The 22,767-nt window shown below is 41.3% G+C and overlaps 1 protein-coding gene across 14 annotated transcripts; it reads left to right on the forward strand.

Moving 5' to 3' along the window:
* Positions 1-34: 34 nt before the first annotated feature.
* Positions 35-22,624, forward strand: LOC147492384 (uncharacterized). Of its 14 annotated transcripts, none has more exons than XR_015197989.1 (16): positions 35-85; positions 1,186-1,619; positions 1,730-1,954; positions 12,549-12,667; positions 13,464-13,563; positions 13,669-13,748; positions 13,838-14,119; positions 16,004-16,186; positions 16,686-16,962; positions 17,062-17,280; positions 17,813-18,128; positions 18,293-18,390; positions 18,630-18,924; positions 21,017-21,173; positions 21,249-21,533; positions 22,121-22,624. XR_015197989.1 is itself a non-coding variant. In XM_086564898.1 (4 exons), the coding sequence occupies exon 4, from the start codon at positions 4,990-4,992 to the stop codon at positions 5,380-5,382; it is 393 nt and encodes a 130-aa protein (XP_086421024.1). In that variant the 5' UTR covers positions 35-85; positions 1,186-1,619; positions 1,730-1,954; positions 3,899-4,989; the 3' UTR covers positions 5,383-5,811. The 14 variants fall into 14 exon arrangements, 1 of the variants encoding a protein (XP_086421024.1); XR_015197993.1 differs by having other exon boundaries at positions 16,686-16,884; XR_015197999.1 differs by having other exon boundaries at positions 15,069-16,186; positions 16,686-17,280.
* The last annotated feature ends 143 nt before the right edge of the window (positions 22,625-22,767 follow it).

A 22,767-nucleotide genomic window follows, 5' to 3' on the forward strand; every position in this document is an offset into this window, starting at 1 on the left:
TAAAACCCACACACGACACATGCACTGCACTTCCCCCACTCCCAAGTCCCAAGACTCCCAACATTACCAAACTCCTCAGTTCCAGGTATCTAGCTCTCTCCTCTTTTCTGTATCTTCATTTAGTATTCTAGCTAGTGTGCAGTAGTCTTGCATTTCTTCTTGTTTACAAAAGTCATTTCATATGTTGTAAATGTTCTTGTGTACATCAGCCTTTGGTTTCTTATATGTTTTAATGTGTAACGTTATTCATATAGATGCTGCTGTGATATTTTATACCAAGAAATCACCATGCTATACTAGTAAAGAATGTTCTGCAATCATTTCTTTATACATACTTGTTTGACCAAATTTGTTATACAGTTTATGACTTTATGTAGTTGTTATATAGTAGTGACACATCCACGATTTATTTATACACGTGCCTGATCCTATGTGGTAGAAATTGCTGCTTCTTAGAAGAAACCCTTTTTTTTATCAGGATGATACATTTAAGGATGAACCTCCCCTTTATTTTTGTGTTAATTGCATTAGGATCAATTGGCTAGCTTAATTCTGACGGTGCTCCTTGTCGTTGTCTTTTTACTATCGAACAATTGTTGATTGGGAAATCGAAGTAATGATGCTCAGGCCTAATATGTAGTTGTTTCTAAAGGACTTCACTTTTGAAATATAGGCTTTTCAATCTAGGCTTTTCAGAGTTATAGTTTCTCAACATTCCTCTTGTCGAAAATGTTTACAAAATAGGAAGAAGGAAATTCTCTTTGAATAATTAAAATTAATCAAGACCACAATTCTCTGTATTGAGTCCAGATAATCAGCTATAATTACTTTGCGGATGCAAAAAGTTGCTAACACCAGACTACACCATTATCAAGAAGTTGAACTTTACTAAGGTGATAATGTGAATGTGGGTGACATCTTGGATAGTGTCACCACTCACCAGAGTAGGGTCTCTAACAAAGACTGGGTTGTATAAGCTTTTGAATCAAGATAGTAGGTGAAAGTGTTATAGAATTTGACAGTATTTTCTTCGCAATAATATTTGTTTTGAAAATCTTACTATAGTTAAATTTTACTCTAATTTTGAACTGCTTCACTCATGATAAGTATTTCACCCTTAATTTTATATGAAGCCTTAGAGATACACACCTTTGATACTAAGATATATAAAAAAATTCAATGCAGATTCTGTACTGAAGTCAAAGTTGGAAGCTCTTCTCTATGCTGGATGTGGTGCATGTTATGTACAATACGTCAATACATTAATTGGAAGTGAGAAAAGTAACGTCTGGAGTGCTCTAAACTTCTAAAGTAGTTTGTTGCACTGGTTAACAAAAAGCATTTTTTTTTATTGACACCAATAAAATGGAGAGAGTTAGGCAGATTGTGACTCACAGATATCCATACCCACATGAGCACTCCCGTCATGCTATAATTGCTATAGTTGTGGCATGTCTTCTGTTCACTTCCTTTAACAACATGCATACACTTGTACAGAAATTAGATAATATCATCAAATGGTGGCCAATGTATGCCTGCTTACTTGGTTTCTTCTACTTCTTTTCATCCCCTTTTGTGAGAAAGACGATCACACCAAGTTATTCGAATTTAAGCCGCTGGTAACTACGTTCCTGTTATCCCTTTATATCCATTTCTCATACTTTGTAGGAATTGTAAAAATTTGTACTTCCCTGATTTTGTAACGCTAAAACTATTTTTTTTTCTTCAGGTATATTGCATGGATACTTATAGCAGCTTTATATCATCTCCCCAGTTTTCAGTCAATGGGAGTAGATGTGAGGATGAATTTATCACTCTTTTCACAATATATATCTCGTCCATTTTATTTCTTTTCGTGTTCCATGTCATATTTCTTGGGCTATGCTATGTTGGACTTGTTGCTCGTATGGCTGGAAAGAAGCCAGAAATTTTGACAATCATCCAGAATTGCACAGTAAGTGCTAAATGAGCATTTGTTACTTTACCATTTATAACTTATATTAAGTATTTTAGGCTCTAGTTTCCCTCCACTTTTGCCTACTTAAGTATTGTTCATATAGGTCCTAAGTGTATCCTGTTGTGTGTTTTATAGTCATTGTGGTAATTGTGTTATCAGAAATTACAACCTCAGAGCTTACTTGTCTCTCATCTCCTTTTTTTCCTTTTCACTCCCCTCTTCTTTTTCCTCTCTTTATCCATTTCTCCCTCCCTCTTCTTAACCGCCTCTTGCCCTTCATTGATCTCCCCTTAAACCAGCATCATCTGCCCCTCCACCTGTTGCGGCGGTTTCTAGCAGTTAGGGTTCTGCGGACATGATCTACTGTGGCCTGTCTCCTCCTTAGCTTGCCTACGGCCCACTTGCCTTCTGTCACCTTTTGTCCTTCGTTGATCTCTTCTCAATCCAGCGTCATCTGTTCCCCCACCTGTCGCGGCAGTTTCGAGCAGTTGGGGTTCTGCGGACATGATCTACTGCAGCATGTCTCCTCCATCTTAACTTGCCTACATCCCACTTACCTTCTATAACCTCCTATGTCAGGAATATGGCTTCTACAGATGCCCCTCTCGGTCCCATCGACGTCGAGTGAACCCTTGGTGGTCAGCAAATAGCCAATGGGACCGAGAACCCCCATCTCAATCCCTTCTTCACTTTGCGGTATGCTTCTCTATATTTGGTTCAGTTATCCTCCCATTCTTTATTGGCACGTGGTCCATCACTACCTCCAGCTGTCCCATGCGCATGCGTATATAACCTGACCTTTTAGAATTTCAAGGCCCCACGTGTCTTACTCCCATGGTCCCTTTTTCCAGGATTACCTCTTTGCCCCTACCGCTTAGACTCCCGCTTAAACCCCTCTCTCCACTCCAAATCCCACACTCTAGCATTGCATCTTTATTCCAGCCTCTCCAACTTCTTCTTGGTGTTCTTCTCCCTTGTGTGATTTCCAAGCTCCGATCGGGTTCCTTTTGATCTACTCCGTTTGGTTTTGCTGCCTTGCAATTCAGGTTTGTCTCCTCCCTTTCCATTCCCTTCTATTGTTATCTTGTTGTGTTCACTTGTGTTACTGCCCTCACTTTTCCCTTTGTAACTCGCTCCCACCATTGTTGCTTCCCATTTCCTTCCTTCATTTTAGTCCGATATGTCAGAATCTGAGTCTGCGAATACCTTAGCCACTAGATCCGATGGGTCGGAGTCCAGATCTAGCAGACATACTGCGAATAGATCTGAATCCTCGAATTCTGGTTCTTCCAATTCTACCGCTGAACCCTCTACCTCAGGAAGAAAGACTACTCGTTCTCCCCCACTGTCATATCAATGTAGACCAAATCTAGATGCAATCAAAGCTGCCTATGGCATCCCGGCCGACTTGGTCCTTGAGCATGTGCCCGGCGTCACCCATTTTCCACATTTGGTAAAACCGCGGCCTGGTTGTCTCATCGCTACTGTAGGGCAGATAGCGGCAGACTTGCGTTTTCCTTTAACTCTTCTAGATGTTGAGGTATGCAATCACTTCAATATTCCACCTTGTCAAGACATAGGTAATTTTTGGCGTGTCATGTATGCCGCGAACCATTATAATGAAACCCAGTCCCTTAAAATTCAACTCCGCGATATAATTATTCATTTTTATATAAAGAAGAGCACCAAGTTTGGTAGCATAGGGTACCAGTCCTTCTATACTCGTCCACAGAAAAAGTCTTTTGTCCTCCACCTTACCACATCTAACAAAATATGGCATTACTATCCGTTATATGTGTCTGGGAGTTTTCTCTCCGCTGACTTTCCATCAGAAGTTTCTCTAAGGCAACTCAGTTTTCTTAAAAGTGGTACGTACCGCCTTTTACTTTGCAGTGCTCCTTTCTAACTATGTTTTTAACTTGTCTTTATTTTGTGATCCAGGTTGGAGAACTGATTCGCGATCCCAAATCTACGCTGGCATTTCATCCGAAATTTTTCAACACCTCCGCGATTTGGGTAGTGCTCAGTGCGCACTTCTCGGCATTGACCCAGAAAAAGGCAACCCTCTTTTACTTGATCCATCCTTGAAAAGCATTGGCGACTACCAAGGTCCCCTCTATCGTTTGCCGCCTCCCAAAGAAAGAAAACCCAAATCCTCCCGTCCCTAAAAGAAAAACCCACAGGTCTTTCAAATACACCACCAAGATCTACCATTCTAAAGCCGTTGCACAAAGAGCCGCTGCTCAATCCCACTCCCTTGCTCCCTGTACCGCCCCCTCTTCGTATTTTGCGTTAGCGGACTGGGAAGACGATATTAGTCCTCCTCCTTCCAACATTTCTGCCGCTGACATGGCCGCAAGTAAACTCAAACTGTGGGACAGCGACTCAGATGGTGACGAGGCCGTAGAAGTCGCTGCCTCGAGTCCTCCAAAGAAGAAGGCCAGGAATACACCTCTGGGAGCCCCTGTCCACTCTGTTGAACCGTCGTGGCCACTAGCTCCAGGGCGTCAGCATGGGAAGGAATCAACTGCATCCAGTTCCCTGCCCTCTGGAATGGTTGAAGTCTGGCAACCGCGATTTAAGGCTAGGGATCGCGATATAAACATCCGCGACTCAGCCTTGGACAACCCAGCTGTTGCAGCTTCCCTCTTTTTTGGCTCACATCTTCCGAAGGATCAAGCATATGGCGATTCTGACTCCTTTGCCTCTCACAAATCGTCTATCTATACTGGTTGGGAAAAGGTAGGTTCCCCTTTCTTTATTTCACTTTCTTTTCCGCACATTCTTTGCTAAGGTATATTTTTCATCAGTTGAGCCTGGACATTGGACATGTGGTCCGTAGTTTGACCAGCACCTTGGACTCTTTGGAAATCACGAAGCAAGAGATTAATGGTCCTGACGGCTGAAAAGCGAAGTATACCAAGCTAGAGAAGGATCGGGATAATCTACGCATAGTGGCAGTGAAGGCACAGAAAACACTTCAGCAAGCCGAAGATAAGCATCGCGATTATGTATCTGGGGTCGCTTCCAAAATGGAGAGCCAACGGGAGGCGGATAAGCTGTCTACTCAGGCTGCGGTGGACAAAGCGGTGCAGGAAGCCACTGGCAGCTTTCGAGTCCTAGCTGAGAAGAAGATAGGTCATGCACTACAGCAACAGCTTGATGAGCTTACTGCTGCTGGTCGCCTTCTTCCTCTGCCTCCTCCGGTCATTCCACCTCCAGTCGTTGATACTCCAACGTTGGTGCCATCTGAGTCTGATATGCTCGCGCACCCCCTGTCCACTAACAGCGCGGTCACTTCCCCAATTGCCGAGGGTGATGATCCTATAATTGCTGGGGAGGTGACTGAGGTTTCCTCACAGAAGGAAGGGTGTGAAGGCCAGCCAATGGGAGAAGGTGACTCTGAAGATTTGAATATCGAGTGAACTTTATAATTTTGTTCTTTGCAGTTGATATACTTTTGACCTTAATCATTTTGCGTTGTGTATGCCTGGATTTCTGGGTAAGCCTAGCAGGGTACGACTCAAGCTTTTTTAACTTTGAACTTCACTATATTCTCCCTAGTTTCGTAATCTGAAAGCATAAGTCCTTTAGTAATGTATGATGTCTAATTTCATTTCTCTTCCCTTTATCTATCTCTGTTCGGCTGTGATGCCTGGTGGAACCTGCTTAGTTCGCGCCAATTTGATTAGAACCTCGTTCCGCGATGGGTTCATCCCCCCCACACTGCTTTGTGTGGTTGTGAAGCCTCATGGGGGCAGCTCAGTTTGCCCCCGGTTTGATACGGCCCATAGTCCGCGTAGGGCTCATCCCCCCTGCTTTCATTTGGTGGATGTGAAGCCTTGTGGGGGCATCTCAGTTTGCCCCCAGTTTGATTCGGTCCTGAGTCCGCGAAAGGCTCATCCCCCCCGCTGTCATTGGGTGGCTATGAAGCCTCGGGGCGGCTTCGCTTTGCCCCGTTTGATTTGGATCTCGATGGCGAAGGGCTCATCGCCCCATTGTCATTGGGGGTCGTGAAGCCGGGGGGGCAGCTTAGTTTGCTCCCAGTTTGATTCGGACCTCAGTCCGTGAATGGCTCATTCCCCCCGCTGTCATTGGGTGGCTGTGAAGCCTTGGGAGGGCAGCTCAGTTTGCCCCCAGTTTGATTCGGACTTCTGTCCGTGAAGGGCTCATCCCCTCCGCTACTTTTTGTGGCTGTGAAGTCTCATGGAGGCAGCTCAGTTTGCCCCCAGTTTGAATTGGACCATAGTCCGCGAAGGGATCATTCCTCCCTTTGTCTTTCAGCGGCTGCGAAGCCTGGTGGGGCATCTCAGTTTGCCTTCAAGTCAGTTTAATTCCTTTGTTCACATTCATAAAACATATGGAAGAAGTGCACGCTTTAATATATGATAAGTAATAAAAACTGACAATCTTCAATTCATACATGAATTTTTTTTAACATTCTAATGTTCTAATGTTCCAAGGTTTCTCGATCTTTTCCCCAACTGAAGTTTGTAATCGATAAGTTCCAAATGTACCCTTTTCCATCACAACATAGGGTCCTTCCCATTTGGGCCCCAGTTTACCTTCATTCTCCTTTCTCGTTGCTGGTGTAACACGCCGCAGAACTAACTCCCCCACCTCGAAGGTGCGCGGCTTCACTCTCTTGTCATATTGTCGCTATAACCTCCGATGATATTCCTCCAATCATATGCGGGCCATTTCTCTTTTTTCTTCTATGAGGTTCAACTCACTGGCCAATATTCTCTCATTCCTTCCCATTTCTACAGCTTTGGTTCTGGTTGTGGATACTATCATTTCCAATGGTATGACCGCCTCCACTCCATACGTCATTACGAACGGTGACTCCTTAGTCGTGGTTCGCGGTGTGGTGCGGTATGCCCAGAGTACGTGATTCAGTTCGTTTGCCCATGCTCCTTTCCGCGCCTCTAGTTTTCTCTTTATATTATCCATTATGATTTTGTTAGAAGACTCCGCTTGCCCATTTCCTTCTAGATTATATGGTGCTGCGAACCCCTGTTTCACCCTAAATGCCTGAAGGAACTCTCGGACCTTTCCACCCGTAAATTGGGTTCCATTATCCGCGATGTTCGTATGTGGCAACCCGAATTTACATATGATGTTCTCCTAAAGAAACTTCTTCACATTGTCTTCTTTAACTTACTGCAACGCTACTCCTTCTACCCACTTGGTAAAATAATCTGTTGCAGCTAACATAAACCTTCTTTTGCCACTTGCCATGGGCAGCGGTCCAACTATATCCAATGCCCACATGGCGAATGGCCATGGGCTGAACACGTTATGTAGCAGCTCTGCTGGCGAATGTATGAGCGGTGCAAATCTCTGGCACTTCTCACATTTCTTGGCATACGCTGTGGCATCTCTCTTCATATGTGGCCAAAAGCACCCCTATGATATCAATCTGTGGGTTGTCGTACGCCCTGCCGAGTGACTGTCACAGTCCCCTTCGTGTATCTCAGCCAGAACTTCTTGTATATTCGGCGGCCCTATGCACTTCGGCATCGGTCCGTTGAAGTTTCTTTTATACAAATCCCCTTCGAGCAATGTGTATCGTCGACTCGTTTGTTCCATCCTCCGTCTCTCTTGTTTGTCTTCTATTTCTACACCCATCAGGAATGTCTTAATGGGTGTCATCCATCCCTACTCTTGCTCAGTAGTAAGCCAAACGCCTTCCTCCTCTGAGGTACTTGGTCTGCTTAGGACTCTTACTTCAATCGACTAACCCTCTGTTCCCGGAAGTACTACAGCCACATAAACCAATGCGTCCGCAAGTCTGTTTTCACCGCGGCCAAGATGTGCAAACTTGATTCTATCAAACTTGCTTGCTTTCTTTTGTAAGACCTCCAAGTACTTTGCCATCCTTGGGCAACGGGCCATAAATCCACCATTCATTTGACAAATTACTAAGTTTGAATCAGAGTAAACAAACAATTCATTCACCCCCAAATCTTTTGCAAGATCCAATCCGGCTATTACTGCCTCATATTCAGACTCATTATTAGAAGCCGCGAATCCCAATTTCATTGACAACTCTAGCCTATTGTTCTCAGGCGTCACCAGAACGACTCCAATTCCATTCCCTGTATCTGTCGCGGACCCATCCGCGAACGCTCTCCACCCATTCCGCGGGTCCCAAGGATCCAACGGATTGCGGCTCAGTTCCCCTTCCTGTTCCATGACCCTTTCTTCTCCCCAAGTTGGGTCCTCCACCGGAAATTATGCCAAAAACTCAGCCATGGCTTGAGCCTTTTCCGCAGTTCGAATCTGGTATTGAATCTCATAACAACTGAGCATCACCACCCACTTTAGCATTCTGCCTGATTTGTTTGCCTTCAACGCTTGCTTTAATGGCAAATTCGTTATCACCACCACCGAATGGGCCTCGAAGTAAGGCTTCAGCTTTAAGGCCGAAAATATCAAGGCCAAAGCGTGCATTTTTCAATTCTCACAGATCGGCGTTTCAAGATCCAAAGATGGTTTTACTTTAGAAGTAAACTGACTTTTCTACTTTTTCCACCACTCGTACTAGAACTGAACTCATTGCATACTCTGACACTCCCAAATATAGGTACAACTTTTCCCCCTGTTCTGGCCATGATAGTAAAGGTGTTTTTCCCAAATAACTCTTTAATTCTTGAAAGGCCTCTTCACACTCCGCGGTCCATAGGAAATCCGGCATTTTTCTTAACAAACGATAAGCGGTCGGCAATTATCAGATGATTTTGAAATAAATCTGTTCAATGTCGCGATTTTTCCATCCAACCTTTGTACTTCTTTCACATTTTGAGGGGACGACATATCTATAAGTGATCTTATCTGTTCGGGATTCGCTTCTATTCCGCGATGTGTTACTATGTATCCCAAGAATTTTCCAGAAGTTACCCCAAGGGTGTATTTCTCGGGGTTGAGCTTCAGTTTATACCTCCGCAGTATGAGGAAAGTCTCTTGGAGACCCTCTAAGTGTTCTTGCTCTGACATGCTCTTCTCCACCATGTCATCAATATATATTTTCATTCTCTTCCGAATCTTGCCCTCAAACAGCTGAAATGTGGCCCTAACATTCTTTAACCCAAATGGCATCCTCGTATAACAGTAAGTACCACCTTCCACCACGAAGGTCGTCCTCTCCTGATCTGGCCCGTATATCGCGACTTGATTATATCCCATGGACGCGTCCATAAAAGAAAATATCTTGAACCCTGCCGTTCTGTCCACCAACTCATCAACCCGCGGCATTGGGTAACAATCTTTAGGACATTCTTTGTTGATATCCGTAAAGTCAACGCACATCCTAATCTTGCCATTCTTCTTTGGCACTGCGACCATATTCGACAACCATTCCGTGAACTCAACCTCCCTAATTATCCCGGCCCCTTTCAGTCTTGTAACCTCTTCGCAAATACCCTCAGCTACTTCGGCCTCACACTTCTCATTTTCTGTCTTACTGGCCTAGCATTTTCATTCATATGCAAGCGATGACAGGCAAACTCTGGATCTAACCCAGTAATATCCTCAATTGCCCATGCAAGTATATCTTTATTCTCTGCCAAAAATTGTACTAGCTTACTCTTCCATTCATCTGGCAATTCCGACCCCACCGAAATAAATTTCTCCTCGTCTTCTACCCCCAGGTTCACTATCTCAATTTCATCCAAAGTTTTTGGTCCAGGCGGAGGCTCGTATATTACCGATAAAGCCGCCTCCTGTAATTGCTATGCCGCCCCAAAGCTCCCGGCGTGACCTCCCCTTTCATTCATCGGATCATATTTTTTACTGTCACCTGGTGAATGGTCTGCACGGCTACTTGATCTCCTTTTATTTCATACGTCCCTCCATTTGTGGGGAAAAGGATTACCTGGTAATATGTTGATGGAATTGCCCTCATCTCATGAATCCATCGTCTCCCTAGGATTGCATTGTACTGGGAGTTAGTGTCCACCACCATGAACCTGGTGAATACAGTCGTCGGCCCAGCGGTTATTGGTAATACTAGTTCGCCCATGGGTTCGGTCATACTGCCGTTGAACCCAAACAAATTAGTTTGTGGTGCTTTCATCTGGTCTCTATCGATATTCATTTCCTCCATGGCTCCTTTGAATAGCAGATCCACTGAACTTCCGTAGTCAATCAATACTCTCTTTACCAAATAATTTCCCATCGCTATAGTGATTACCAATGCATCCTCATGCGGTGAAATTACTGACTCCAAGTCCTTTGGAGTGAACATTATGGTTTCGTCTCCCTTCGCGGTTCCACTAACTAACCGCGGTATGCTTACCACTTCATTGACCTGCCGCAGACTTGCTGTCTTTCTGATATTTTCGCGGTGTACATTTCTCCCAAGTGTTTCCCCACTAAATATAACGTTGATAGTTCCTAAGATTCTAGCTGGTGTCGGCAACCTTTTAGCTTGACGCACCTCAGTGACAAATTCTCTGAGCATTCCCTTTTCAATCATCCTCTCCACTAACCACTTCAAGGCATAACATTCATTAGTTGCGTGATTCTGGATCTGATGATAGGCGCAAAATGGTTTCCCCTCTATCTCTCCTGGCGTGTTCCGCGGACCTTCATAGTATTGCAGCCCCTTAATTAGTGGCAAAATCTCCTCTAGAGGTCTGTTAAGTGGAGTTTGCTTTATCTTGCGGTACGGCTTTCTTTCCCGAATGTCCCTCCTACCACGATCCCCAGTCCTCTCTGGTTCACGGTTCTGCCCTCTGTATGATATCTTTTCTCTTTCCTCTCTACTGCTCTTATCCCTCCGGTCATCTTTGTCCACAGCCTGTATTGCCTTCCCTGATCTCTTCTGTTCCTTTGCGTTTCTCTGCATTATGTCCTTATATCGTATGTATTTTTCCACCTTTGGGTATAGAGCGTGCAAAATGGTGATTTCAATCTTGGACACCGACTCATGGACTCTAGTTCCCTGTCTCAAACCATGCTGGAATGCTATTACCGCTGTATGTTCTTCCAAATTTTCCACTCTCAGCGTCTCTTCCTTGAATCTATACAAAAACTCCCTCAACGATTCTACTGACCTTTGCTTGACATTGAATAGGGCCGCGATATCGACCACCCTCCGCTTCTGGTGTATGAAGTGATCGACAAATGCGCGCTCTAGTTCTTCAAATCTACTGATGCTCCTCGATGCTAACCTGTAATACCAGTCTGATGCTCCCCCCTTAAAACTAGCCAGGAACATCATGCATCGGAATCCATCATACTTGCTTTCCTGCCATAACGACATCTGTTGCCGGAAGTGATGTAGATGATCTGTCGGGTCTCTTTTCCCATCATACCTTTCGAACTTTGGTTGGCTGAATCTCTTAGGCACTTCAGAGTTCCATACCGAATCTGCCAGTGGATTCTTATTGAGACTCGCAACCTCTTTCTGCGCTGCGCTCTGGTTCACTCTTTCTACTCCTTTGTTCGCTTCTCTATCTTTCTCAATCATCGCCTGTACCACCTCCAGCGTGATGCCCGCTGTTTGTTCCACACCTATGGACGGAAATTCTTCATTCTCCCCCTCCATTTCACTATCTTGTAAATTCCTCCGCTCTGTTTCCACCTGGGTGGACTCCTTTTCTTTTCTCAGCCCCTCATTCTCATTACGTAACCTGACTATCTCCTCTTGCAATAGTCTGGTGGCATCCGCTGCCACCTCCGATGTCTCTTCTTCCCCAACTCCTTCTATCTCTACACTCGCTGCATCTTCTTCCGCCTCTCGAACCACTTCTTTCCTAGGTCTCCCTACTGCTCTTTTCGCTATGGTGGCCATTTTCGCTTCACTTCCCCACAGACGGCGCCAAATATGTTATCAGAAATTACAACCTCAGAGCTTACTTGTCTCTCCTCTCCTTTTTTTCCTTTTCACTCCCCTCTTCTTTTTCCTCTCTTTATCCATTTCTCCCTCCCTCTTCTTAACCGCCTCTTGCCCTTCGTTGATCTCCCCTTAAACCAGCATCATCTGCCCCTCCACCTATCGCGGCGGTTTCTAGCAGTTGGGGTTCTGCGGACATGATCTACTGTGGCCTGTCTCCTCCTTCTTAGCTTGCCTTCTGTCACCTTTTGTCCTTCGTTGATCTCTTCTCAATCCAGCATCATCTGTTCCCCCACCTGTCGCGGCAGTTTCGAGCAGTTGGGGTTCCGCGGACATGATCTACTGCAGCATGTGTCCTCTATCTTAACTTGCCTACATCCCACTTACCTCCTATAACCTCCTATGTCAGGAATATGGCTTCTACAGTAATTATGCTATATTGAGGGAGAACACTCTTGAACGGACACAATCTGGTTGGTTTCCTTCTAGATTTTGGAAGAAAGAAGAAATAAGTACATGAACAGCGAGATACCCACATATGAATGAACTGAAAGATCAGTTTTGCTCATCTTGGTTTGCTCCAGTCAGATTTGCCAGTGATTACCTTTGTTTGTCTAAATGGGTCATCTATGGGGAGGTTTGGATGAATGCACCTCAATTTTTTTCTTTGCAAGATTCACTTTTTTATTACTATTTTTTACATCGATTATTGATTTATTTATTCTTGGGTTACCCTATCATCTTCATCAGTTAGCTTGCAACAGAGCATGTGAGGGCGCCATTGATAAGATCTCTCCTATATATTCCTTGTGATGGGCAACATTAATATGTCTTTATATGGCCAATTACGTGGTGGAGCGTTCTACTGGGTGAGTACTGATTTGCATTTTAGCTTGAGGGTGTACTAAATTCTGTCATACAAATGTTTCATTATCCACCAGATTAAGGATTGCATATCCTGAGCACTTTGAGATTTACTTAATGTGTACTGTTTCCACACCTTGGAAGCACGACACATAAGAGAGTTTACCCACACAAGTTGTTGAATGCCTGGCTTTATGAGCCTCAACAGCATATATCATAACTTGTCAAATGGTGCAACTGTGGTTGGTTAGCAACTCAGACACTAAGAAATAAAAAGGGTGTTCCCCAGACCTTTACTCAAATTTTGGAAAAAATAGGACGAGATTCTAAACTTGAAGTCTTTTTCCTCCCTTTCTAAAGTAAACAGTGGGCTCTGACTCATCCTTTGTATTTATTCAGTATTTGCTTTTATTGAGTTGTTTGCTATAGTCACATGGGATGTATGAAGCCTTGCAATATAGTTTAAATGTTCATGAGCCTCTCCACTTATAATCAATTGGTTTTAATTAAGTTGGATGCTCATAATGTTTAAGATGGTATCAGAGCAGGCTATTGTGTTTGGCCCAAATGGCTTGTTTTCTCCATGTCACCCAAGTGTGTTGTCCACGTGTTAGGCTCAAGTAATGCCCACACGTGAGGGGGCGTGTTGAGATGTTTGTTACAGTCCCACATGGGATGTGTGAAGCCTTGCAATATAGTATAAATGTTCTTGGGCCTCTCCCCTTTTAAACAATTGGTTTTACGTTGGATGCTCATAATGTTTAAGAACTTTCAATATTGCTGATTATTGGCATTCTCCAGATGGGCTCTCACTCATCCTTTGTCAATCGAAGAATATGAGAAACTAAAGAAGCAATAGATGAAACCTGGATTTCTTGGACATGGTCCCTTGGTATTCGGGGTAAGCTTTCATTATTTGTTTTGACGTTTTATCTTTTCTGCATCAATGACAAAAACTATAAAACTTGCCTTTTTGTGCTGATGGATTTGTGTGGCAAAACCTCAGCAGATTTGTTCAAGACAGCTTTTGACCTCCTGGTGTCTGTAACTGTGTTCTTAGGGCAGTTCGACATGCGCATGATGCAGGTGAGTATCTGTCTTTTATCTGTTAGTTTGTGATTTATGACTTCTTTTCAATATCTTTAAGGTTTTCTGACCAAAATGTTGTAATATAGGATGAGGATTTTTGTTTAATTCTATTTCAATGCGAGATTCTTCTGTTATCTGGCTGCGATGACCCAAGCTCAAGATGGAGCTGGAAAGGGCGAGCACTTTTATGATTGCTTTAGTGAAAAGGAAGATCTATGGTTTGACTTCAAGTCAGATACCGGAGACGGGGGAAATTCATCCGATACTGTGGCCCAGTTGCTTGCTCAACCTTCCATTCAAATTAATTTTGGAGATACATTTCATACTTTACCACGTGGAGACTTACTTCTCATTGGAGGAGACCTTGCGTAAGCTGATTCTTATTTACCATTTGTAATAATTATATCCTAATTCATTTTATTGAAATGTTTTGTTGGCTCCGGGTGTGTTTGTGTTTGACGTCCACACCTTTCTGTCACTATTTCTGCACTACACATAATAACATAAACTCAAACCGAAGTTTCACACCCCATGCGGTCCAACTTGCTATTTTGCAGAATATATGTTTTCTGTTTCTGCGAGGTATAACTTAACATATGTCCATACAATTTTATATTTCTCTTCCAACATTGATCAATGTCAGTTAGCTTGATTATTAATAAAACGAACAAGGCAGTATCTGATCAACATGTCAAGTTTAATCCTGTGTCCGGTGACTGTAAGGGGTTATGTTGAGTTGGCATTCCATTATGAAAAAACTTTAGTCTTGTTAGAGGTTGAGCTTATGTTTCATAATTGATGGTGCGGTGAAGATAAGCATCGATATGGAAATTGCAGGTTCTCTGCAAGCCAGCATGTTCAGGACTTTTATACTTAATAGAAGAAAGAATATGTAAATGTACTTCTAAAATACACCACAAGAAAACTTAATGTAGAAATGTAAAGTGTCGTTTCCTGGAGCAATAGCTGTAGAGCGATGCTTGGGGCCTCAAAGCAAATACTGGAAACCTTGGCTGTACACAGGAAACCACTATGTACTCTAAAATAGGGTGTAGATTACATAATTTTGTGCCTTTGGGTAGGCTGGTAACTGAATATGAATGAGTATACTTAGACCTCTATGTGTCAAACATAGATTCTCTGAGAATCACAAACAATATAACATTGTTTGTTGCATATTTTTCTTGATATTGGAAACTTATGCCTTAAATCTTATTGATAAATAGTCTGTTTTTAAAAGTTTTTAGGTCAAATCTCCTTAAATTCATGTTATATCCAAAGGTCAGAGTATACACTGTATAAGTTTTTCCTATTTAGGTATCACAAGCTCTCAAGATGAAGTTACAAGCAGAGCAGCCGGAAATAATGCATCTTGGTTGTGAGAGTCGGGGAGCCCAGCATAATTGTTAGGATTGGAAGAAACACCCTTCTGAACTGCTCATTATGGGAGCAGAAAATAGGGAGTGCATTTATGGTTGTTTGGCATATATTACTTCCTTGTCTGTTTTTGTGGATATGATCCCCTAACCCGAGGAATTGGATGAATCTTAAGTTTCTATTCACATTTAATTTGTTTACAAATTGCAGTGTGCATTTTCATCATTTAAACTGAGGCTAACTTTGGCAGGGATTGAATGGTCTGAATTTTTCTTGGAGATGATATGAGGAGATGATCATATATTCATATCCAAAAAAATATTAGTTGATTTTTAAATGTTTTAGTGTGTCAAACAACAATGTTTTGTTAAGACGATTTTTCTATCTTAGGACTTATGCAACTTTGGCTGTCAGTCTCAAGTCTCAGTCTACTCTCTTGATATTGGCTTTGGTTTATATGTTCTTTAAGTGCTATGATACATGAGGTTGACACACTAAAACAAGTTGGCTTGGGACTGACAAGCACAATGCAAGAGAGATCGAGTAGCACTCAGTTGTTCTCTGAAAATTATGAGTAAAAATACCGAAATGAATAAAAGAAAATAGGGGCTATAAGTTACACGAACACATACAACATATTGAACAGACTAACAGAGTGATAGATATGACAATGACATACATGCTTGTTATGTCACGTCTTTCCAATAACAAGGATTGAGATTTCACACACCATTAACATATTATTGTTGTCATCATATGGTGGTTGTTGTCCATATTTTTTTTCTTCTTGCAGACATCCTTGATTTATGTTCTAAGCTCTAACGCGATTAATTCGATGCTGTATTCTTGTGTTCTCTATCAAATTTCTTTTGCAGGTATCCAAATCCTTCGGCATCCACATATGAGTGGCGCTTTTTTCGCCCTTTTGAGTATGCTCTTCAGCCTCCATGGTGTCATAAACCAGAAGACAGCTGTAAACAAGTCAGAGGTGCTTTCTGAAATGTCTGAACTGAAGCACTATGATGGACCTCAGTGCTTTATTACTCCAGGAAACCATGGTTAGTACTCTTCCATGCCTAAACTTGCTCATCAACGGAAAGTTTATATAAGATAAACTTTCATTTGTGGCAGGAAAACAGAGTTCAGAGAAACTTTTGTTATACATTACCTTCTGATGCAGCAGCATAGAATAATTTGGCGTTATTTAATATATTTTTTATTTTAGATTAGATATCTTTTTAGGGCTTTTTTTTTTTTGGAGTGTTATTATTATTTATGTTTTTTTTCAACAAAAGAGTGTTTTGTTTCAAGTAGATATAGGAGGTAGATGATTGTAAATAAATCAATGAGAGATTTGGATGAAATTGATATTTGTTTCAATTATATTGCGATCTCCAAACTTTCCTTATATTCTTATCGTCTTTTATACAGAGATTAATGTACTACTGAATCTTTTTTTATTATTATTATTTGTTTTCAAGTAATTGAGTCTTTGTTTTTTTCAACACTGGATTATAAAATGATTTTCAATAAATGTAAGATGGTCTTTTGATACAGATTGGTTCGATGAACTTCATACTTTTATGAGATACATATGTCATAAAAGCTGGTTGGGTGGGTGGTTTCTTCCTCAGAAGAAGAGTTATTTTGCTTGCAACTTCCCAGAGGATGGTGGGTGTTTGATCTTGATCAAGCACTCCATAGTGACATTGACGTTTTCCAATTCAAGCTCTTTGCAGAACTAATAGAACATAAGGTTTGGTACTACCCGTTCCATGTCAATTGTGCTTTGCTGCTTAACTTTACTGGCGTATAATATAAGTTGATAACGAAAGTAAGTATCTTCTACTGGTATCAACTTTGAATGCTTCCATCTCAGTTATTTATTATGACCTTTAACATGTTCACTGCTTGCATTTTGTTTATATTCTAGATGCTATCGGTACTATTAGAATCCTGAAATCAATCGCGACAACTCCTCTTTGCTATATTTTCTGTTCAATCAATATGTCATGGAAGAGAGTGAATCTGGAAGCACTGATATGGTGCTAGACTAAAGAGCTGCATATTTCTCTGGAGTTTTTATCCAGTCTGTCTGTACAGAAGATTTTGCCTCATGACGGAATGTAGCTGTTCCAAGGAAACTTGCAAAGTAAGAAAGGATCTGATGTACCAGAATAAACTAAATGGAAAGTTCTTAAAAAGCCAATTGACAATGTCCATTCAAACTGGATGACTGCCCACCTTTAGAATATGATCTTTGTATACAACTCTCTATCTAATAGGCAAAGATGCCCATACAACTTTTTCGTCCTAGGTATATTCAAATTGGTTTGGAGAAAGCATAAGAACGATTTGTCTGATATTATAGGCTTTGTATTGAAAAGTTGAGATTTGGAAGAATAATCCATTGCCTAGGTTGCAGTTCGAATATCCATTTGTTTTTTCTGTCTCTGCCTAAAATGCATTCTGAATTGTTTAGTTTGTAATGGTAACTTCCATTATTTCAGGATTGTGGTTTATTGTTGTTCATAAATAATAAAAACACATTAGATATCTAGATCGGAGAGAATGATTCTCGAACCGCATATTGATATCTGTTTGTTCATAAAGGTGATATCCAACAATAGTAATATTGTTCATTGTCATTTGTACACTATAAGAGATACTTAACATGTTCCCAGGTTGGAGATTCTGTGATCATTATGACACATGAACCAAATTGGCTTCTTGATTGGTACTGGAATGATTTTTCCGGAAAAAATGTCTCTCATTTAATACGGGACTACTTAAAAGGAAAGGTGTAAGCTGCACATGGCTGGGGACATGCGTCATTCTTTTGTTCAATCTGATAAACCAGTTTATGTTGAACATTTACTTGTCAATGGTTGAAGTGGGGCTTTCTTGCATCCTACTCATGTCTTCCGTAACTTCAACAATTTAGACGGAACTTTCTATCAGAATAAAGCATCTTATCCTTCTTTCGAAGATTCAAGTAAGGTACGTATGGAGCTTATGTTTCAGGAGCATTTCAATATGTTGTAAATCTCTTTGCACTACTTACCATTGTTAATTTACTTTTTGGCCTCTGTTGTGTTATGTTTCTAACGTGTTAACGGAGGTTCCTGAGATCTTAAACTAACATATTTTGAAATTTCCTCCAGATTGCGCTTGGAAATATATTGAAATTTCGCAAGATGAACTGGCAATTTGATTTTATTGGTGGGATCATATACTTCGTACTGGTCTCTTCTTCCCTCAGGTGATTTTGTGTTTTGAGTTTATACTTACTCATACATCTAGACGGAATTCATCTACATAGTTTGTGTTTCCTTGTCATATATGGGAGGAAGTACTCCCCTTGCACGCAACTAAATTAACTCTTTTACTTTTAGGGAACAAACAATTTTCTCAAATTTTGGTTATCAAGGAAACTAGTACAGTAGACAGTGTTTTGCATTTATTAAAGATGTTCAGAAGTTTTCTTTTGCTAATCTGCAGTGTAAGCTCCACCACCTTCTGCAGGATGATTCATTTTCTGATCATCTTAAGAATTTCTTCAATGCGATATGGCATGCCTTCATCTACTTGCTCGGACACTCCTATGCATCTTTAGCTGGCACTCTTCTGTTGCTGATAGCAGCTTTTCTTTTCGTCCCTTCCAAAGTGTCATGAAAGAGACGCGTGATAATTGGGTTTCTTCATGTTTCTGCCCATACGGTTTCCGATCTTGCTCTTATGCTACTGTTGGAATTGGGCATTGAAACATGTATCCGTCATCAACTAGCAAATTCAGGTATACTTCCTTATATGTACTATGAATTCAGGTATACTTCCTTATCTGTGCTATGTAAATTTGTTTTATAATTTTTTAAGAGGGGTGCTAGCAGTAACCAGAGAAATGGGGGAAAAGGCATTGACTCGTATCTCTGTTAGACCCCTCCAAAGTAGAGAATTTTGGTAAATAAATGGGGATTAGAGGAGCCCCTGTAATCTTGAAATGCTGTAAAAGCACAATCCATGAAGGCTTCAGAGGTGCATGAGATAATCACCAACTTAGAGGATTTGGGTAACGCCGGTTCCTTGCATGGGTGGCATTTCTTGGGAGCTCTTGACAAGTTAAATGCTATAGGTTTGGATTTTGTGGATGAGTGCTCTTTTTGTGTCAACCGAGGGGAAAATGAGAATCATATTCTATTTCCATGTAGTTTTGCAAGGAGAGAGTGGGGTATCTTCTTCACATTTGGTTCACGAAAAATGTGGAGGCGTTAGGGAAAAATTGTTTCACTCATACTCCTTCTCCTAAAGCCAAGTGGTTGGCTGATCACTTACCAAAGACAGCCATTTGGGTGCTGTGGAACGAGTGCAACTGGCGGATCTTCGAAAATTAGAGCAAGGATGCTTGCAAAGTCTTTATGGAGTTCAAAGAAACATTGTATGATTGGTCTAGAGGGTATCTATCACTGAGGGTGTTGCGATTTCAAGATTTTGTTTGTAACTGGATACATTGGTCTTGTAAGGGTTGTATTTGGCCTCATTAATTGGTCACGGGGCAGGAGTACTCTTAGCATCATGTGTGTTGGTCAGTGCGAAAGTCTTTTCAAATATATAGATACCTTTTATTGATTAAAAAGGAAAACATCCCAGAATTGCTGTTCCCTAGATTGATAAATCGAAAGTTTAGTCCTCAGCTATCAATTACTTCTTTTTTCTGTCTCTTCTCGATGAAGTGGCTGTTCTAATATGAATTTGCTGAACCTCTTTTAGTTATCTCTACCTAAAAGTTCCCAAATCAATTTTGATGATATTATGTCTGCGTGTTATATTGGGATCTTTTCTCTCATATAGTTAGAATCACAAAGCATAGAGGGGTATAGATGTCTATAATAAGTCTCACGATTGACTGAGGGCTTGATGCCTTTAATGGTGTGACTGGTGATGCAGCATTACTTACAATTGGTTTTTTTCTAACCTTCTACTATAGCTTATATTAGTCATCCACCCCTGTGCATTGGTATAACAATTGTATACTTGAAACCTTTATACAGACACTAATTTCTATATCAAATTTGAACTGTCATGTCTGGCTAAGTGAACACTAGAATACTGTATTTTCTTTATATTATACGGGTATTGATGCATTCACTTTTTTAAACTTGCCATATTAGACAATTCCTACTCTAGTCTTACACTAACACACGTATTTCTGTCATTGTACTTAGATCAAGTCACAGCCTATCAAAGACATGAAAGAAGGTAGTCACAACAGTAGTTATTCACTTATACTTGCTAAAACTGGTGTAAATAGGTCTGGCTTTGTGAAGGTGAGAAGCCAAGCATGCACATGAAAGATGAGATGGAAAAGGTGCTAGGGAGTCTTGAAAATTGTGCCCTCTGGGAGGACTTTTCTAAGGACTTTCAGATTATGGTTAGGTGACGCTCACGTGATTGCGGACACAGACGCTTTCCCAAACAAACCTTAACCACGTGGTACTGCGTCGACGTTGGGCCAAGTGGCGCTCTCACCTGATGCCTCATTTCTCTGTCTGAACTAAATGCTTCTTTTTAGCATGGGTGTGCCAGGTGAAGCTGAGATGGTGGTTCATGGCCTTCAGGATCACTAATACGTAGTTAACCCCCATGTCTACAATTCTGCACCAGCTAGATCCCAAAGCCACGTGGATGGTTCACTTTTAGAATTTTAGGTATCTACAACTGGAAATGAAGTTGATTGCGAACGACCAGCTTATTATCTACTACTCGAATCAGCCATATCACTTATGTATTCTAGAGTATACTCACATGATTGTTCTATAGTTGTAGACCACGTTATTGTCACTCTTTCATTGTGAAATGTGGAGCATTCATTTTAGTCTAATATGCTTCAGGATATCATACTCGATATGAATGGTACCGTACACTGGAGAGCGAGCATTTCCCAGACCCAACTGGGCAACTGGCCTTCGGGCTCGTATGGAACAATGGACGTTTGGCCTTTACCCAGCATGTTTGAAGTATCTAATGTCTGCTTTTGATATTCCAGAGGTATGTAATGGCTTCTCTTGTTTTGTTTGTGAATTGTTTTTGAGTGTTTATTAAACCCTGACAAAAATATTGTAGGTCATGGCCGTCACCAGCAGCGACATATAGAAGAAAGGGATGCAGTCACTTTCTCGTGGGAGTGACATTATATACTATGCCTCTGTCTTCCTATATTTTTGGGTTTTTTCAACCCCTGTGGTCTCCATGGTATTTGGAATTTATTTGTACATCTGCATAAACTGGCTGCACATTCACTTTGATGAAGCCTTCTCTTCTGTACGCATTGCACATTACAAGGGATTCACCCGCTTTCACATCACTCATAGCGGTGACCTTGAAGTCTTCACCCTTGCAGTTGATAAGGTAAGAATCAATTTGGTTAAATTTCTGGTGTCAGACTGCCAGTTATATTTTGCAATGTGCATTTGGCATTGCTTAGATTATGAGTTGCTCTTGGCTGAGGTTCTGTAGGGCTTGCAATGATGCAAGATCTCCATTTTTATATGGATGTGTAAAATCAGAGTTTTTTGGGTGAAATTCTGCACCTTCAGGAAATGACAGATACCATTATGAAAAGAGTTACAGAAAATAAATCTAAATAACACCGATCTGTTGCTACACTTGTAGACAGTAGATGGATATACTAAAGTGCAACTGAAAATGTTATATAGCTTAAAGGTTTAAGGCAGAAAGGTCTACCCCCAAAAAAAAAACTCACGCACACACAAACGTGCGATCACCACCTTCACCTCTTTTTTCCCTCTATCATCCGAAGTTAAGAGAGTTAGATCTCTACTTTCTTTTTAGCTTTCTTTTAAATAGTTGGTAGCAGAACCCACTCTCGTTAGGTCATGATCTGTAACTGACAGGTGGAACTATCCTCTGAACAAATTAATAGGCTTCACCAGTCATGCCGTTCTCGAAGATTGAAAATTCTACTTGGTTTGCAGGTTCCAAAGGATTGGAAGTTGGATCCTAAGTGGGATGGGGAATCAAAACAGCCACAGAAACCAAGCCATCACAGAAAGTATCCTAGCAAGTGGAACAGGATCGACTTACCATTTTATCATCAATCATCCTGGTTCGCAAGCAAGTAGTTAATGTGTTACTCATTGATCCAGGCATTAAGATATGTAAAACTACTTTTGTCAAATTTTCACCAGCCAGAAGAACAAGAAGGCTGTACGAGTTCAGTATCATTCACTTCCATAGTCTGATACTCTGATGTGTGTACAACTTGTGAAGAGTTAAATGAAGAAATAGTACGCATTTATTGTATGGTATTTAAGCAGCAATTAGCGTGGCATTTGGTGGAGCCTGGTCTTATATCTATGTCAAACATCTATGGATTCTATGGCATTTACCTTTTTTTATCACGATACGTTTGACAGGTCAAGATAATGTAACACGTTCTTCTGAAACATTCAATCAGAGTGAAATTTTATTACATGGTCTGAGCGGTCTGAGCTTCGGTCCCCGTTTGTGAGACACCTCAAAGGGTCACATAATTTCATAACGGTACCTTCTTTACAACCCTAGTTGTTATATTTGCAAAAATTGATATATGCTGCTCTTTAAAGCATCGTGGAGGACGCCA

Source organism: Coptis chinensis, chromosome 6 (assembly GCF_015680905.1).
Source record: "Coptis chinensis isolate HL-2020 chromosome 6, ASM1568090v1, whole genome shotgun sequence".
NCBI lineage: Eukaryota > Viridiplantae > Streptophyta > Magnoliopsida > Ranunculales > Ranunculaceae > Coptis > Coptis chinensis.

Coding starts and splice junctions, on each gene's coding strand:
- LOC147492384 (XM_086564898.1), top strand. CDS start 4,990: ATGGAGAGCCAACGGGAGGCGGATAAGCTGTCTACTCAGGCTGCGGTG.